The 18,699-nt window shown below is 40.3% G+C and overlaps 1 protein-coding gene and 3 non-coding genes across 4 annotated transcripts; 3 read left to right on the top strand and 1 right to left on the bottom strand.

Annotated features, from left to right (window-relative positions):
- Positions 1 to 991: 991 nt before the first annotated feature.
- Positions 992 to 12,595, top strand: LOC124869452 (ceramide synthase 2-like). The gene is made up of 11 exons (XM_047367300.1): positions 992 to 1,167; positions 1,631 to 1,824; positions 3,501 to 3,618; positions 5,287 to 5,405; positions 5,631 to 5,688; positions 5,777 to 5,827; positions 8,174 to 8,266; positions 8,506 to 8,634; positions 9,175 to 9,284; positions 10,100 to 10,253; positions 10,368 to 12,595. The coding sequence occupies exons 2-11, from the start codon at positions 1,658 to 1,660 to the stop codon at positions 10,581 to 10,583; spliced, it is 1,215 nt and encodes a 404-aa protein (XP_047223256.1). The 5' UTR covers positions 992 to 1,167; positions 1,631 to 1,657; the 3' UTR covers positions 10,584 to 12,595.
- A 218-nt stretch (positions 12,596 to 12,813) lies between these two features.
- trnam-cau lies at positions 12,814 to 12,885 on the bottom strand. The gene has a single exon. It is a non-coding gene; the product is annotated as a tRNA-Met (tRNA).
- A 330-nt stretch (positions 12,886 to 13,215) lies between these two features.
- Positions 13,216 to 13,289, top strand: trnan-guu. Its single transcript has one exon. It is a non-coding gene; the product is annotated as a tRNA-Asn (tRNA).
- Positions 13,290 to 15,836: 2,547 nt separating this feature from the next.
- Positions 15,837 to 15,910, top strand: trnan-guu. Its single transcript has one exon. It is a non-coding gene; the product is annotated as a tRNA-Asn (tRNA).
- Positions 15,911 to 18,699: the final 2,789 nt, after the last annotated feature.

Genomic DNA, 18,699 nt, shown 5'->3' with positions numbered 1-18,699 from the left:
CAACAAAAAAGGGATTCAGTTCCCCGTCAGCCTCAGTCACACTGTCTCTGCACACAAACCAGTAGAGACGGGTAACCAAATCCCCCAGGAAGAAAGAACAATCTTTGCTGGAGGAGGGGCTGATTTAAAAGACTGATTTCCATATGTCTGACATGACACTCCGGAAGGTACATTTGAATAGATTTCACCTTACACATGACTGAAAAACAAAAACACAAGCTGAACTCAGCTCACACCTAACACATGCAAATTATGCTTCACTGTTTTAATGCAGAGCAGAGGACACCCTTCAACCAGACCATCCTAATCCACACACAGCTGAAAAATAGCATTTTTACAGAGTGTTTTTGAGACATAACAAAGGTGTCCTACATAACTGTAGTACTGTGAAATACTGTACTCCTATTTGATCTGCATGACAGAAAAGATTTCCTCATAAACATATAGGTACTGATCCTTCCTCAAATACTATGAGACAATCAGACAGACCATAGTTGGCTGAGCTGAATTAAGAGGGGGTTGTATCAGTGTGTGTTAGTGTTAGTTTGGGACAATTATGAGGCTAAAACATTGAACTGTGAAACATGGCATTATCAAGCTGTGGGGAGGGTTTTTTTTATAAAGGAACTGGAAGCTGGGGGAATTGATGACAAGCTGGGTGGAGCTGAATAGAGAGCAGGTTTGGAAGAAAACTTCCCAAGGGCTTGAGTGTGAGGCAGGGGGTCACATTCCAGCAGGTCATCAACCCTAAATGTACAGCAAGAGCTACAATAGATTGTTTAATATCAAAGCATATTCATGTGTTAGAAAGGCCCAGTCAAAGTCCACACCTACACCCAACCAGGAAACTGCGGCAAAACCTGAAAATTACCAGTAATTACCTATAAAATAACCTCTTTTGCCATCGCGTTTCCGTTCTGTAGACCCAAACAAATGATCAGCGCTTTATTTTGAAATATGAACGTTCCACTTCCTCTTACCCTGTCCAGCTTGGCAGATGTATCTGCGCTCTTTCTGGTGTCGTCGTCGGGATACAGCGGCACCGAGGTGCATCCCTCTGCAGCCTGTGCCACAGAGACCCACTCAGATTTCCGTCTGAGCGGGTTTTTTGCGGTTCTGTCTGCAGGTTTGATCAGCACACCGGTTCCACAGAGCTCCTGCTCACAGGTATGGTTCTGCTCTCAGGCCGTCTCTTTGAACGGCTTCAAGCAACTCGAGTCTCTCACTATAATAATGAATACAGTGTCCTCCTGCAGCCTCGCTGCACTTTATGATTGGGCATTTAGTGAAAATATTCACAGTTTATTTATTTTGTTTGCTTTTCGTTCTTTTAATTTCTATAATTTTGTGTTTTGGAACATTGTGAGTCCTTTGCATTAATACTAAATCCATTCAGTGAAGGTTTGAGCTAATTTGTTTAGGGTATTGAGGTAGAGAAAAATTCCCATTCAGGAAAAGCTTAACATTATATGCATAAGCTTTTAGTTTTTTTTACTGTACCAAACCTGTTTCGTCCTAGCTGGGCACAGTGAAGGTGACCTCTGAGGCTTTCTACCAACACAAATGAAGTTACACCAGGACTAAGTCATGTTTGCTTGTTGAGCTTCTCTGCACTTCTTTTCTCCTGCAGACTCCTGCAGTTTGTCTGCAGAAAAGAATGGACCTACTTCCAGACTTGTGGAGGCAGGAGTACTGGCTTCCTCCTGGTGTGGCCTGGAAAGACCTGGAGCAACTGCCGGACTCTGAGAGACCTCATCCCAAGGATCTTTTCATCGCACTGCCCCTCGCTCTGGCTTTTGTTGTAGTTCGCTGTGTGTTTGAGAGGTACAGCACATCTGAGCTCACTGTCCAGGAAAGGTTTGGTGTCTGAGGATAGGTTCTACCAGGGAGATGTTCCATCTGTGAGGTGGTTCGAAGTGGAAGTGGAAAATAAAGTGTTTTGGTATGCCGGCTGCTAATCTAGAGACTGAAATGTTTCCCCTTTCTGCTCAGCTAATAGGTCAAGATCAATCCGATTAGATGGAGAGGGTCTATAAACATAAATTTTAAGTATTCTTGCAGATCCTCTGTTGGATTTAGGTCTAGCCATTGATTGGACGATGCTAATACGTGAATATGTTTTGATGTAAACATTTCCACTGTAGCTCTAGTTTCCTGTTTAGGGTTGTTGTCCTGCTAGAAAGTGAACCTGTGTCCCAGTTTCCAGTCTTTCGCCACCTCTAACATGTTGTTGAGGATTGCCCTGTGTTGAGCTCCATCCATCTTCCCCTCAAACTTGACTTTTTTTAGTATCTCACCCAAAAAAACGCCATGATGCTGCCACCACCACGTTGCATGGTGCGGATGGTGCGTTCAGAGTAAATGCAGTGTTAGATTTAGAGTTTTGCATTGAAAAAATTCAGTTTTGGTCTAAACTGAGAGAGCACCTTCTTCCACATGTTTGTTCTTACCTTTCATGGCTGGTTGCATACTGCGAATTGGACTTCTTGCTACTCTTCTACAAAGGCTAGATTTGTGGAATGTGCAACTATAGTAATATGTTCTTATATAATGAATGGTTCTATGCAGCTATCATGACCCTTTAAAGAAGAATAACTTATCAAGTTTTATCCTTTTTTTTTAAATTTGAGAACAATTCAGTTGTCTTTCAGGGTTTTAGAACAAAGGAAAACATTATACATTTATAACATGGGAAAATACTACCTGTTAAGGGCTTTGAGGCCTTTCCATGTTTGTAAAAAAATGAAGACAAAATGAAAAAAAAAAATAAAATAAATGAAGCATCTATTTCCTTGGCAATTACAATGTGCAAGTACAGATAATTCAAGGTACCATCAATGCCATTTTGCTGAGGAATACCCTGGTTTTTATTATGTATTCTATTTTAAAAACAGTGGTCATCTGTATATAATGTTTTTCCAAAGTAATCAAGAGCCAATGGAAAGGGCCCAAAGAGCCACATGCTGCTCTGGAGCCCCAGGTTGCAGACCTGGATGCAGGTACATAAGCTGAGTGGAGCAGCGTTTGTTATCGTCAGAGAATTTAAAAAAAAGAAACGACTGAAAGATTACTTGTTGAAGACGTAGCGATTATAGGCAGTACTTTTCATTCTAAACTTCACTTTCTATAGAACATTAAATAGATGTTGTCTTGTTCATAATAACACGTCTTGAGTGACCTGTGCTGCAACCTGTTGAGAATGAAAATCAAGGGTTCGATCACACCCTCGGTGTGTTCATTGGCTCATTGAGTGCACTTAAAATGTCTTAGCAGTGTTTTACTTCAATACTATGGTATAATTTTCAGATTTCAAGTAGTGAAAACTAATAAAAAACTCTGATTTTCAGTTTTTGTGGCAGTTCATTATAATCTGTTGTTCAGAAAAACTGCATTTTTAAAAAAGCTCAATGACCTTATGTATAATACTATTAATCTAGACTGCCTGTCATCATGATCCCACAACATTTGTATAATCTCTGCTTTGTTCTCCTCATCTGCAGGTTTTTGGCCCCACCTATCGCCAGATGTCTGGGGGTGAAGAATAGATTGCAAGTGGCCGCTACCCTCTCCCCGCAGCTGGAGTCGTTTTACACTCACAGGAGCAAGCAGCCCACACAGGTCAGTTTAATGGGCTCCTACATAAGTTGGTATCTTCACACATCATGCTCCAGGTTAGCGTAAGTGTAGGAAGATTTGTGTATGAATTATCAATGCTTAGTTTAAAAAGGTTCTTTATCCTAATGATTTAACATTACAAGACATTTTCATCTTTTTAGTTTGGTGAACTTTGATAGAAGTGGTTTGAATATTTTTTACATTTATCTTTGAAGTACTTTTATGAACTATTAACAGAATTGTCATCATGTTTTAGAGTTGCATTTGGGTGGTTGCTATGCAGACTGAGCAGGAATTAGTGTGTGTGCGGAGGAGTTTGGGAAGCAGGCTGTTCACACCCCAGCCAATCTACGTGTCCTTGGATGCCAGATGTGGATGTGTGAGCTGTATCAGTATCTGACCAGAACCAGTTTTATTCAGTAGGACTTGTATTTGTGAAACTGTGTGTAGCCACACCAATGATGCTGTAACATCAGTGTTTTTTTTTTTTCTTTCTTTAATAAAAGGCTGTGACACAGGGCAGCTCCTCTGAGAGAATGGACTGTCTCTCCCTGGCCAGCCGAAGATAACTTTGACTCGCTTGTGTCTTCATTGCACCTTCTCTGAGTTTATTAGTGTGTCTAACTCTGACAGTAAGTTATCAGATATCTTTAGCAATAGATGCAACAATGCAACTTTTAGTGAAACATCCAAAAGTAGAAAGCTCAAACCCTGACAAAATACCTTAATGTAATGAATTATAAATGCAAGTGATATTTGAACACTTTTGTGTTATACTGTTGTTTTACAGTAAAATAAAGAAAGATTGATTAAACTAAAAAAAAATCATAAAATACATCCTTTTTGAATGGATGTAAAATTGGCCCAATTCATCAACCCCCTACCAACGTGCTTGACGGTTAGCATTAAAATGCATGTATAACATAATCGTTAAAAATGGGAAATATTTTTAGGATTTCAGGACTACTTCATGTTAGCCTTTTAGATCTCCTACATGGTATTGATTTGAATATGTTCAGTGGAGGTGCATGAAAATATAAGGAGCAATTTGGAGGTTGAAGCTTATGCCAGGTTTGAGCAGAAAACTGGCAGAAATTGGCTGCTTAGCATTTTTGCGATGTAACACTGAAGCAGTGGGATCCTTTGATGAAGTGGAGAAGTCTTATAAGTGTAGTAAATCGATCACTTTCATCCTACACCTCTCTCTGACATTCAGCTTCAGTATCCACCCTGTAAAGGAGAGACCTTGCACAGCGGGTTCCAGCTCAGCAAATGTTTAGCCAGGATAACTAGCTCTGTGTAGCCTGCGCCACCACCCAAAAACTGCAGCTTGCCAACCAGAGCTTGAACCCTAAAGGAAAAGTCACTGAAGTCTCTTGAATCTTTAGCACAGATGTCAGGGCTCAAATGGCACTGATTCTGAAAAGCATTTACTCATAGGGTTGACCATAATGGTGCTGATGGTTAGCCACTGCATGGAAATGCACAAATAAATCAAGGCTCATATAGTCCCAGTTCCTAGAAAACACAGCCTGAGGGGGAAACAAATCACATGTACTGCGATTACACCAACTGCTTCTTCTCACTGAAACTTTGCATGAAGCTAAAATCCCGTCAGAAAAGATTTCATAACTCAGTCCTTGTCTTACATCACCTATTCTGTCATTTTAGAGTGAACTTGTCAATTTGATGGTGCTATGTGGAAAAACCCAGAGACAGATTGAGAGCTGGTTTAGAGTTCGCCGGAACCAAGACCGACCCAGTCAAACCAAGAAGTTTGCTGAAGCTGCGTGAGTGCTTTTCCTTAAGGCGGTCTTTATTTCAGTTCCAGATGGTCTTCTTTAGGAACACTGGGTCTACTACAGGACCTAAAACTTCACAGGTAGCACAGGGAGATTCCCTGAGAACATTGGCTATGTTTTACAAGCATTGTATGAGCCACATATCCTGCAGCTAACTGAAACACTTTTACCAAAATGTCCTGTTGACTGATCATTTTTTTTACCGTTTTACAGTTGGAGGTTTTTTTTCTACCTGTCAGCGTTCATAGCTGGACTGGCCTCCTTAACCAACGTGAGTTCAAAATGAAATCATTTGTGTGTCAGCCTATTTTGATCTATTCTGGCTCCATCTTTTATGTTTCTTATCCCTCTGTGAACAGAGACCCTGGTTCTGGGATCACAGGGAATGTTGGAGGCATTATCCTATTCAGGTGAAAACACAGACTGTAAATTCATCTCGTGAATATTGTTTATTAGCTAGTTTATCGAATTGGTTTTGTTGTACTTGTATTTAAAGATTAAAGTTAAATTTTCCCCTCGTTTGTCTGCCCTATGGTGAGATACAGTGCAGTGACAAATATTCGCTGCCCCCCCCTTTATAGGTAATGGGTTTTTTGTAACACATCTGTTCGCCGAACCAAATTTTAATATCAGACAAGATAAACCTCAGTAAATATTAAAAAAAACTGTTTTCAAATGTTGATTTCACTGATTAAGAAAAAAGGCTATTCAACCAACCTGACCCTATGTGATAATGTCCTGCCCCTTGTTAAACATAAATAAACTGTTTGATTACATTTTTGCTTCAATTTCACAAGCCATACCCAGGGCTGATTATTGTTGGAGCTGTATAATAAAGGAATCTGTAAAACAGAACCTGTCTGACAACATGAAGTAGACAAAAATATCTCAAAGGCAACATACCTTACCCAGATCCAAAAACAAAACTAAAGAACAAAGTAAAAAAAAGTCATTGATATCTATCAGTCGGGAAAATGTTGTGAAGTCATTTCTAAGGCCTTTGGACTCCAGCGACCCACAGTAGGAACTATCTTCCAGAAATGGAGAAAACATAAAACTATGGTGAACCTTCCCTGGAGTGGACGTGCTACCAAGGTAAGTCCAAGAACACTTTAATGACTCATCCAGGAGGTCACAACAGAACCCAGAACAACATCTAAAACACTGCAGATTTCACTGGCCTCGGTTAAGGAGAATGCTCATGACTCAACAACAAGAAAGAGGCAAAAGTGGCATCCAGAGAATTCCAAGGTTAAAACTACTGACTAAAAATAAGACAATTGTCTATCTAATTTTCCCCAAAGTATATTGATGACCTCCAAGACTTTTGAGAAAATCTGGCATAAAAACTAACACATCAAACCAGAAAAAGAACATCATACTGACAGCCAAACATGTTGGTGGAAGTGTGGTGGTCTAAGCTGCTTCGGTTCTTCAGGGCCTTGATGATTTGCAGTTATTAATTTCAGTTTTTATTTATATAGCACCAATTCATAACACATTTCATCTCAAGGCACTCCACAAAGGGTTTGGAATGTTACGGGGTTGTTGGGGAGGTTAGAATAAACTACTGAGTGTTAGAGTTTGGACATTTTAGAATGGGCTATGTGTAGGGGTACTAAGTAAAATAATAAACTGATAAAGTTTTTTTCCATCTAGAGCCCACTGGTGGCCAGTGTTAGACTAGAAACCACAATGATTGGGATACCTCTCTCTGTCAGATTAATTATAACCATTGGAAAAGACAGGGGGTCATACAGGTAGCAGAAATGGAGGGTGTGTTTGCACCTCAACCATAACTGAGCCGGTTTAGGCTAAACCTGACTCCCCCTTACTCCATCCAACAGGGAGGAAGGAAGGCAGAGGTAAAAATAATTGGAGAGTGTTGTTTCCTGTTGCATTGTGTGAAAGGTGGGCAACTTTAAAATGGACTAAGTCAGTTCAATCGAATCATATAGATTTCAAGTCAGGTACATACATTCCAATTAATCCTAACTATTGAACAGTGAAGTCAGATGCAATTATTTATTTAAAATGGTTAAAAAGTTTTTCTATCTAAGGAAACCCAGCAGATTGCATCCAGTCAGTGACTTGCAGCATTTCCTCCTCCTGGATGAGCATGTAGAGACAGTGGACAGTCACTGGCGTTGACTTTGCAGCAATCCCTCATACTGAGCATGCATGTAGCGACAGTGGAGAGGAAAAACTCCCTTTTAACAGGAAGAAACCTCCAGCAGAACCAGGCTCAGTGTGAGCGGCCATCTGCCACGACCGACTGGAGGTTTGAGAGAACAGAGCAGAGACACAAAGAACACAGAAGCACTAATCTAGGAGTACTTTCTATGGGAAAGAAAAGTAAATGTTAATGGATGTAGCTCCTTTAGTCGTTTCATCTAGGAAGAAAAAACAGGTAAATTCTGAGCCAGTTTTCAAGTTTAGAGTCTGAAAGAGAGCACATAGAGCTAGTCACAGTAAAAGCTCAATCAGTAGCCATGTCTAGGAGAGAGAAAGGGTTAAACACTGAAGGACAGGGCCAAGTGTATCGTCGCTAGAAGGTGAGCATTAAGTTGCTGGCAGCAGAAGCTTGGATGACGTCCCCCCCCAGGAAGGTGTCACGGGAAGATGCAGAGTCAGGCCAGGTGTAGCTTCTAGGAAGAGAAAAGCAAGAGAACATAAAGGGCGCAGGGGTTAGGATGTTATCAATAACATGTCTACAACTGCATTTGCATGTTTTACAATCACTCTCTCGGTTACAGTCCTTAGAGAGAGCTCATTTCTGGTACTACATGCTAGAGTTGGGGTTTTATGGCTCTCTGCTCCTTCGGATCTCCGTTGACATCAAGAGGAAGGTAAAGATATCAACATTCCTTCACTGATTAATGTTCTTTTTGCCCTTTAGAGGTGCTAACGATGCTTGTATCAGCCTGGTTACAGTTCATGCTTCACTCACTTTATTTCTGCTTCAGTGACAAACATCTGTCCACATGTGTAAATTAGTGACTTAAAGACCAAATTCTTGTGTTGACATTTGAAGGTTATCCCTGTTTCTCCGTGCTGACTCAATTAATCTATATATTTGCTTGACCAGGATTTTAAGGAGCAGGTAATCCACCATTTGGTGACCATCTTCCTACTCAGTTTCTCCTACTGTGCAAACTACATCCGCATCGGCACCTTGGTCATGCTGCTTCATGACTCGTCTGACATATTGTTAGAGGTAATTGCACTGGAAATATAACAGGTCTCATAAAAACAATTGTTACCTCTGTGTAGGCCGATCAAAGGTAAAAAAAAAAGTCTAACTCAGTCAAGACTACAACCAAAGGTTCAAACTGTACTTTGGGCTGTTCTAAGAAAAGGATTTGTACTGAGATGCCAGTTGTAACCTGCAGGGACGTTACAGAAGGATCCTGTGATTTTGATATCTAAAAATCACATCAGTAGCAGTCTAATGTGACCTTAGTTTGCTTGTATATAAGAAAACATTTTGCATGAGAAACAAACTAATTTAGAATGTAAATCAAAATCAATGCAGGATTTATAAACTTGTTAAAATACTACATTTAGTATGCATCGTATGTAAGTATACAATTTTCTCTTCTAAATCTGCTTTTGTAACGCTCTAATCTGAGATCACATAGAAGTCTTGTCTTCCATAGTATACTCATATTTTGGTCTCCTAAACCTTACAAAATACATAACATGAGGTTTTAGGGTTAATAAAGTTTGTAACGTATAATTACTGCTGATTCTACAGTCTGCTAAGATGTTCAACTATGGCACCGGCTGGAGGAAGACATGTGACTCCCTGTTTGTTGTGTTTGCTGTGGTCTTCCTTGTGACTCGACTGGTGATTTTCCCCAGCAGGTAGGAATTTGTTTTTAGTATGTACTACAGAATATGGAATATGTCAATTAAAGTGCACTGGATATAGCATTAATCTCCCTTTTCACTCTGTTAAGTGAAATTATGCTAATTCTGCCACAAATAAAAATCTGAAAAGTCTGGTGGATATTTGTGTTCAGCACTTCTGAGTCAATACTTTCTAGAATCACCTGTTGCTGCAATTACAGACGCATGTCTTTTCAGGCATGTCTCTGTCAGCTTTGCACATCTAGTGACTCAATTTTTTAGCCGTTCTTGCAAAATATCTCAGCTCAATCTGATTGGATGTCAACATCTATTTTCAAGACCCCCAATTGGATTTAGCTCCAGACTTTGACTGGGCAACTCTAACCAGTGAATAAGCTTTAATTTTTACCCTTTTAATGTAGCTCTGTCTGTATATTTAGGGTTGCTGTCCTGCTGAAAGGCGAGTCTTCCGGCCTCTGAGCTCCATTTTGTCCGTACTGATCAGAACACCTTCTAAATGTTTATATTTTTCCACTCTTTCATCAAAGGCAGAGTTGCGTGATTAACAGTTGTCCTGTGAACAGATTTTTCTGCCTGAGCTGTAGATCTCTGCAGCTCCCCCAGTTAACACGCAAAACCTGACACCCATGGTAAGATGTGGACCAAACTGCAGACAGGGACTTGGGATAAGCATATTGTCAGTTTAATAAAAATGAAACAGAACAACTTACAGATTATATGGCAAACGGAAATCAGGAAATGCAGCTGTGTGAATACTTTTGTAAAGAACTGTCATGTTGGAGAACTGATTCTTGCCTGATACCATACAGAATCATTCGTACCACCCTGCTCCTGTCCATGGAGGTCTTTGAGCCCTTTACTGGCTACTACTTATTTAACGTCCTGCTGATGGTGCTGCAAGCTCTTCACATATTCTGGGCAGGCCTAATCTTACGCATGGTTTACAAGTTCTTGAAAGGCAAGGTGAGAACCAGCAGGGATGCTTGAACTTAGGATAGCATTTCTAACTTATCCAATAGTGAAAAAGCTCCATATTTCTTTTATTCAGAGTTAACCCGTGGCATTGTTTTTCTGCAGCTGGAAAAAGACGAGCGCAGTGATGAAGAGAGTGAGGGCGACGTGGAAGAGGACGACAAAGGAAAAGAAGAAAAAATGGATCAAGGAGATTGCTATTGCAAAAAAAGTAAAGAAAATCTGAACTCCAACCTATCCATGCTCACCAACAGTTGTGTCCTCAATAACTTGACCCACTGCAGGTCCTCTGTGGCTAACAGAACATATAAAGCTCAGTAAAGATCTGGTTTTATTACTTATTTTTATCTATGTAGTTTTCTAAAGGAAACAATGGACTATGATGCAACACTAAATGTAGATGGTTGAAGCATCTCGTGCTGTAAGATAGATGTAAGTGTTTTTTCTTACCCTATGCTGTGTAACAATAGGATTGTTTTGGTTAGTTATTAACAAAGTGAGTAATTTTGATCAAAATGACCAAGTTGGGGCACCACCTGATTGTCAAGAATTAATAGCTAAGCAGCTCTCAGTCTCTGTCAGTTATTGTATAATGAAAACCTGCCTGGTGAGGTGTGTTATATATAATATAGAACAATGAATGAAGGAGTGCATAAGCACACTGCAGTGATATCACAGTTCAGTGTGAATATGTATGTTCAAGAACCAAGGTTTGTTTTGATGAGTTGGCATTAAGGTCAAATTAGCTTTGAAATAAATTAAGAAAACAGTTTCTTGGTGTTCGAGCAAACAGTTCACAATGAGAAGCAGAAGGGTAAATAAAATATTATTCTAATAAAAAAATGTTTTTTAAACATTTGCCAAATTAGAAATCCCCATTACAGGGGCTGATTGTGATTGAATGGAGTGATGGACTACTAAAATGGCAGCTTAAAACATTTATGGACTAATAAGATGGCAAAGTAATGGAGGGATAACAGGATAATGGAGAAAAAATTTAGCACGTTCAGGGAACTATGTGGATGCATTTTATGCAGGTTAGTGAGGAGATGAAGGGAAAACTCAGATAAAACGACATATGTTGCAGTAGTAAAGTGACTTGTTACCAGTTTTCAACTTTACAAAACAATTTTTTGAACATCAGGCTCAGTTGCCTGTTAGTACTCAAAACGTTAAGCATCATAAGCAAAGCAAAACCTAATGAAAAAACTATATTTAAATTGTTTAATCCTAATTATTTCTTGCCAAGACACAACCTCTTATGTGCATAGTTCTGATGAACAAGAGGACGTGCGATTGAGCCAGTGAGTGAGCAGGTCTTATGAACAGCTGGGGCAAGTGTTTGCTTGGGCTGGCACACACAAGCAGCATGCAGGATTGCGGTTTAAATGCCATCTTCTTCAGGTGGAACAAGGCGGTGGGGGGAGGTGGACCGCTTCCAACAAGTAATTAGAATTTAAATGAATTGAACTGAAGTCTTTATTGTCATTGTATACAAAACTACACCAAACTTAAATAGGCATCAGTGGTGCACTCACTCACAACATAAACATCAGACTAAAAACAACCTGAATAAATGTCTAAAATTCAACTATAAATAAAAAGTGCTTGTGCATTCAAGCTCTTGCTTGCAATGCGCCAGGCGGCAATCAAGAAACCTCTTTGGCTGGAGGTCACATTAATAAAGATGCAGTGAAAATGACAAGTGGTGGAAAGAGGAGTTTCCCCAAGACGACATAATTTCAAAGATGCAGTCTTTTACTCAGCCAGCAAAATCAAGAGGTTCAGGAGCATGTTTTCCTCGATGCAGTCTTTGAAGGGGCTGGCTGGCAAAGAATAAGAGCTGCAGCTGTGCATACAGTTTTATACATCTATGACATCACCGGGATTCCAGCTGTAAAACTCCTCCTTCCTGGAAACTGCTCATGGGAATGGGTAAAAACTGGATTTTTAGTTTTTACCAGTCTCTTTTGCTGTCTTTTGGTAGTTCAGCCTTTTTTGTTCCGCCCATGGCTGGGGTCAACAAAGATATCACCTGTGCTTCAGTCTGTCCTAACTGCGGTTACACCATTAACTGTGATGATTCTTTAATCTATCTTCCTCTCTAAAGATAAGTAGTTCATTGTTTCTGCTGCACAACTCTGCTTCAAATTGCTATGTGGTAGGAGGAGAATTTATTTTTCACAAAGGCTTTATTTTTAACATTTCATTTTGAAAAAACAATGCAAGTGAGAATGACTGTCAACAGCAGAGCCTGAGAGGCAGATTCATAGACTGTTTAGATTCATTATATTGGTCTTTTGACATTGTAAAATAAATGAAACAATGAGACACTTCTATCTCACAATGATTCTGTAAAATAACAGTTTTTTCTCAAAATTATTCTTTTGTCAACATTGTTACACTAAAATACTGGATGTGACGTTTAGAAATAATATTCAAATCAACAGTAACTTAAAGAAAACTTAACAGGAAAGATTCTATCTATGTGTGACTCAATGTCTCATGAAATTAGTGGAAAGTTCTATTGTTGTGGAGAGAAAAAAACACTTAGCAGAGGATGGTTTCGATCCATCGACCTCTGGGTTATGGGCCCAGCACGCTTCCGCTGCGCCACTCTGCTTCGAAATACCATATGACCCGGCATGATTTTTGTATTCTGACACGGGCCCACGCTGTCATGGCATGTGTGGGTTTTATTGTATGTCGTTGCACTTTTTAGGTCTTCCGTATAGTTGGAAATGACAACGTAGTGTAGGAGGAGATGCTAATGGCGTGCTAGCGTTAGTTTTTCTGAGCATGCTAAACTTTAGCTTGTTAGCACACGAGCTAACATTAGCTTGATAGAACATGGACATGGAAGCTTCCTCAACTGCCTCATTTTATTCTGGCGACGCGAATTTTCAGCGGTATGAGTGTTAAGTGAAAGGATGACCTCATGTGGCGATCATGTGTCTCTGTGGCGCAATCGGTTAGCGCGTTCGGCTGTTAACCGAAAGGTTGGTGGTTCGAGCCCACCCAGGGACGGTAATATTTTTTTTTCCTCTGACTGTTAATTTTGCCAGACAATTTCAACTTTCTTTAAAGACAATTAGTACTTTAAGCACTTCTAAATTTATAAATCTTTCCTGAAGTACTTAATGTTTCAACAGTGATATGTTGTGCCTAATGAATGCATAACAATTCAATTCAATTCAAAAATACTTTATTAATCCCAAAGGGAAATTAAATGTTGTAGCTCATATTATGAAGGTTTCCTCAAAGAGTCGTTGTAGATGCTGATGGCTGTGAGCAGGAAGGATCTCCTGTAGCACTCCGTCTTACAGCAGATCTGAAGAAGCCTCTGACTGAAGACACTCTGTTGTTGTAGGACAGTCTCATGAAGAGGATGCTCAGGGGTCTCCATAATGTTCTTCATTTTATGAAGAATCCGTCTTTCCACAATTATCTCTCAGCTTGTTGAGCTTTTTTAAGTCCTTGGCTCTGATGCTGCTTCCCCAGCAGATGATGGCAGAAGAGATCACACTCTCCACAACAGACTTATAGAAGATATGCAGCATCTTGCTGCAAACACCAAAGGACCTAAGCTTCCTCAAGAAGTACAGTCTGCTCTGTCCCTTCTTGTAGATGTCTTCACTGTTGCATCTCCACTCTAGTCTGTTGTTCAGGTGAACACCGAGGTATTTATACTCCTGCACCACCTCCATTTCTTCTCCCATGATAGAAATAGTTTTTGACTTATTCCTGTTTCTCTTAAAATCTACAATCATCTCCTTTGTTTTAGTCACGTTGAAGATGAGATGATTGTTTCCACACAATGCCACAAAGCGGTCCACCACCTTCCTGTACTCAGCTTCTTGTCCATCTCTGATCCACCCCACGACTGCAGAATCATCCGAGTATTTCTGCAGATGACAGGAGTCTCTCTTGTACTGGAAGTCTGAGGTGTACAGAGTGAAAAGGAATGGTGAGAGTACAGTCCCCTGTGGTGCTCCTGTGCTGCTGACTACCTGGTTAGACTCACAACCCTTCAGTCTCACAAACTGTGGTCTGTTTGTCAGGTAGTCTTTGATCCAGGAGATTGTTGAGGCCTCCACCTGAGTCTTCTGGAGTTTCTGACTAAGCAAATCAGGTTGGATTGTGTTAAATGCACTGGAGAAATCAAAGAACATGATCCTCACAGTGCTGCTGGCTTTGTCCAGATGACAGTGGGTTTGTTGAAGCAGGTGTATGATGGCATCTTCAACGCCAACTCCACAGCGATAAGCAAACTGAAGGGGGTCCTGATGGTTTACTGTTTGCTTACTCAGGTGGGCCAAACAGTAAACCATCAGGACCCCCTTCAGTTTGCTTATCGCTGTGGAGTTGGAGTTGAAGATGCCATTGTCAACAATATTTCAGAATCACTAGCAGCTAACATTTATTCACAGTAAAAGACCAAAGACCTTTTTTGTTTCAAAAATTAAATATTTATCAGCAATTAATAAACAGTTATATTGATCAATAGTTATTTATGGTGAGGACAGAGGTGAACCTTGTCTGTTTGGTGCACTAGGCAAACCACCCCACAGGCACATTCTCCCTCTGCATCACCCAACTCCCATTCACCCCACCCCCGGGTGAATGGACATGTTATTGACACGATATGTCATGGACACACCATGACATATCACTTGCAGATTGTGATTACCATATACCATCACAGACACAGAAAATTTATTTAAATTTTTTATTCCAAAAACTTGAAGTAACTGTAGAGTAAGACACATAAATACTGTCACTTCCATCTAAAATTATTGTGTATTATTAGACAAAGTTTGAAACTGGGCGATCGCACGTAACTCAGTGTCTCACCGTCGGTGGCACAGAGTATGAGAAGTGTGTTTTCATCCAGCTTTTGTCAAGTTTGGCCATTGAAAGTAGAGTAGCAAAGACGCAGGGACAGAAATCGCTCACGAGATGATCTATTAAAATGAATGACATCAACTGTGAAAACGTACTATTACTACCTTGTTGGCGGGGCAGGGCGCCTCCTTTGGATAATTGTAGGGGAAACATTGTCCTCAATCAAAAGTGTAAAAATAGAAAGTATAACAAATGATTATTAAATGAAAATCATTTTATTTAATCTCCTTAACTTGAACATTAAGTTCTTAGGCATTTTATTCTTTTCAGCTAAAATAAAGCATAAAGATAATTCTGTTGCCTTGAAAGTGAATAGGTAATCTAAACAAATACAAAATCAACATAAATAATAAAGCTGCTTGTTCTGTGCTGGATGATTTATGTAGATTGACTCCAGCCTGCTGCCATCTGATGACAGTTGATTTTCTTCTCCTAACTCTGCCACTCATCTCTCTGATAGTGACTGAAATATATTTCTAAATAAACATCAGATTCTTTGCTACTGTCTGTTGCTGGCCATTGCAGCTGCAGCGCGGGGTTCCCCTTTGATGTCATAAAGGAGAACAACAAAATCTCAAAGTAGTCCGGAAGTAGCGTGATTCGCAGGGACAAAAAGGAATTCTGTCCAAAGACTTTGTACTGAGATTAACCAAGAATTGCGTGTCAGTTGTCTCTGTGGCGCAATTGGTTAGCGCGTTCGGCTGTTAACCGAAAGGTTGGTGGTTCAAGCCCACCCAGGGACGCTTCTTTCTTCCTTATTGTAACAAGTTTGTCGTACTATTTGTCTTTAAAGACAATTAACATTTTTAGTTATTCTATAAGACAGAACACCTGTAATATCGCAAGCACATGTTTATATTTTTTATGTACTGTATGGATTTGAATAGCTTCTGAATTTTATACCCTAATAGAATTTGTTGGTCCAGTGCCGTTAAAGACAAATTCCACATCGCTTCATTATTCTGTCACCTCTGCCCACAGCAAACAAACAACTTTACTGTAAGTACCAATATTTAATTGTTTTTGTCTTACGTCGCACATTGACATTCATTCATTTTGTGTAATTGCAGTCCAACCAGGGTGGGGTATAATGCGGGGTGTACCTGCCTCTCAACCAATACAATTCAATTCAATTCAGAAATACTTTATTAATCCTAAAGGGAAATTAAATGTTGTAGCTCATTATGTAGGTTTCTTAAAAGAGCCACTGTAGATGGTGATAGCAGGAAGGATCTCCTTTAGCGGTCTGTCTTACTGCACATCTGAAGAAAGACTGAAGACACTCTGTTGTTGTACAATAGTCTCATGAAGAGGATGCTCAGGGTTCTCCATAATGTTCTTCATTTTATGAAGAATCCTTCTTTCCACAAAGATCTCCAGAGGTTCCAGAGGAGTCCCCAGAACAGAGCCAGGCTTCTTTATCAGCTTGTTGAGCTTTTTTAAGTCCCTGGCTCTGATGCTGCTTCCCCAGCAGATGATGGTAGAAGAGATCACACTTTCCACAACAGACTTATAGAAGATATGCAGCATCTTGCTGCAAACACCAAAGGACCTAAGCTTCCTCAAGAAGTACAGTCTGCTCTGTCCCTTCTTGTAGATGTCTTCACAGTTGCATCTACCCTCCAGTCTGTTGTCCAGGGGATCACCGAGGTATTTATACTCCTCCACCATCTCCACTTCTTCTCCCAGGATGGAAATAGTTTTTGACTTATTCCTGTTTTTCTTAAAATCTACAATCATCTCCTTTGTTTTAGTCACATTCAAGATGAGATGAGGTTTTCCACACCATGTCACAAAGTGGTCCACCACCTTCCTGTACTCATCTTCTTGTCCATCTCTGATCCACCCCACAACTGCAGAATCATACGAGTATTTCTGCAGATGACAGGAGTCTGTCTTGTACTGGAAGTCTGAGGTGTACAGAGTGAAAAGGAATGGTGAGAGTACAGTCCCCTGTGGTGCTCCTGTGCTGATGACTACCTGGTTAGACTCACCACTCTTCAGTCTCACAAACTGTGGTCTGTTTGTCAGGTAGTCTCTGATCCAGGAGATTGTTGAGGCCTCCACCTGAGTCTTCTGGAGTTTCTGACAAAGCAAATCAGGTTGAATTGTGTTAAATGAACTGGAGAAATCAAAGAACATGATCCTCACAGTGCTGCTGGTTTTGTCCAGATGACAGTGGGTTTGTTGAAGCAGGTGTATGATGGCATCTTCAACTCCAACTCCACAGCGATAAGCAAACTGAAGGGATTCATGATAGTTTATTGTTTGCTTATGCAGGTGGGCCAACAGGACTTCCTCTAGTTGAAGGCAAACATGTAGAAGCAGAAGGGTACATGCCCGAGATGGAAGATGGAACATGTGAATTTTGACAGAAAAGCTGTGGGTCAAAGGAGGGTGGAATGTCTGTTTGGCTATGAGCAGGAGAGGAGGATGCTGAGCTTGTTTCTGAACTCAACTTATTGAAGAATGTGTTCAGTTTATTAGCTCTGTCCAGACATCTATCAGTTCAATTTTCCTTCTGCTTGAAGCCTGTTATCTTCTTCATCCCTGTCCACACATCTCTGATATTGTTTTGCTGAAGCTTTCTCTCCGGCTTCTTCTTGTACACCTCCTTGCTGTCTCTTATCTTGACTTTAAGTTGCTTCTGTACACTCCTCAATAATTGCCTGTTTCCCTCTCTGAAGGCTGTTTTTTTTCTTGTTAAGCAGGTCCTTCAGGTCACTGTGCACATATATTTATATTATATTGTAGATATGCTTATACTGTTTAATTTGTATTGTATTGCACCGACTATGCCAAAACAAATTCCTTGTATGTCCAAAAACGTACTTGGCAATAAAGCTTTTCTGATTCTGATTCTGATTTTGATTCTGGTGATCCAGGGTTTGTTATTGGGGAGGCATCTCACCGTTCTGGTGGGGATGATGTTATCCATACAGAAGTTTATATAGTCGGTTACACACCCATGTGGCTGGCACAGTGCGTCCCAGTCTGTAGCCTCAAAGCAACCTTGCAGGGCTTCTTCAGCTTCCTGTGACCATTTTCTTACAGTCCTCTTTATTACAGCTTGTCTCTGATCAAGGGGCTTATATTTCGAGCAGAGATAAACAAGATTGTGATCTGATTTGCCTAGAGGAGGTCTTGCTGTAGAGATGTATGAGTCCTTGACATTTGCATAAAACAAATCCAGCGTTATGTTTTCTCTGGTAGCCCAGTTGACAAACTGTTGAAATGTTGGAAGTGTAGCAGAGAATGAAGCATGGTTTAAATCACCAGAAATTGCCACAAATGCATTGAGTTGTTGTGTCTGTAGCTTAGCAACAGCTGAGCTGATGGCCTCACATGCAGTGTCGGCAACAGCAGAAGGTGGAACATAAACTGTTGCCAAATTAACACTGGTGAACTCTCTGGGCAAATAATATGGACAAAAACTTTCTGCTAACAGTTCAACATCTGGACTGCAGAGATGACACTTCACAGTAACATGTCCTTGATGACACCATCTGTTGTTCACAAGTACTGCCAGTCC

This window comes from Girardinichthys multiradiatus, chromosome 6 (genome assembly GCF_021462225.1).
Source record: "Girardinichthys multiradiatus isolate DD_20200921_A chromosome 6, DD_fGirMul_XY1, whole genome shotgun sequence".
Classification (NCBI taxonomy): domain Eukaryota; kingdom Metazoa; phylum Chordata; class Actinopteri; order Cyprinodontiformes; family Goodeidae; genus Girardinichthys; species Girardinichthys multiradiatus.
This window is presented reverse-complemented; position numbering and strand designations above follow the sequence as displayed.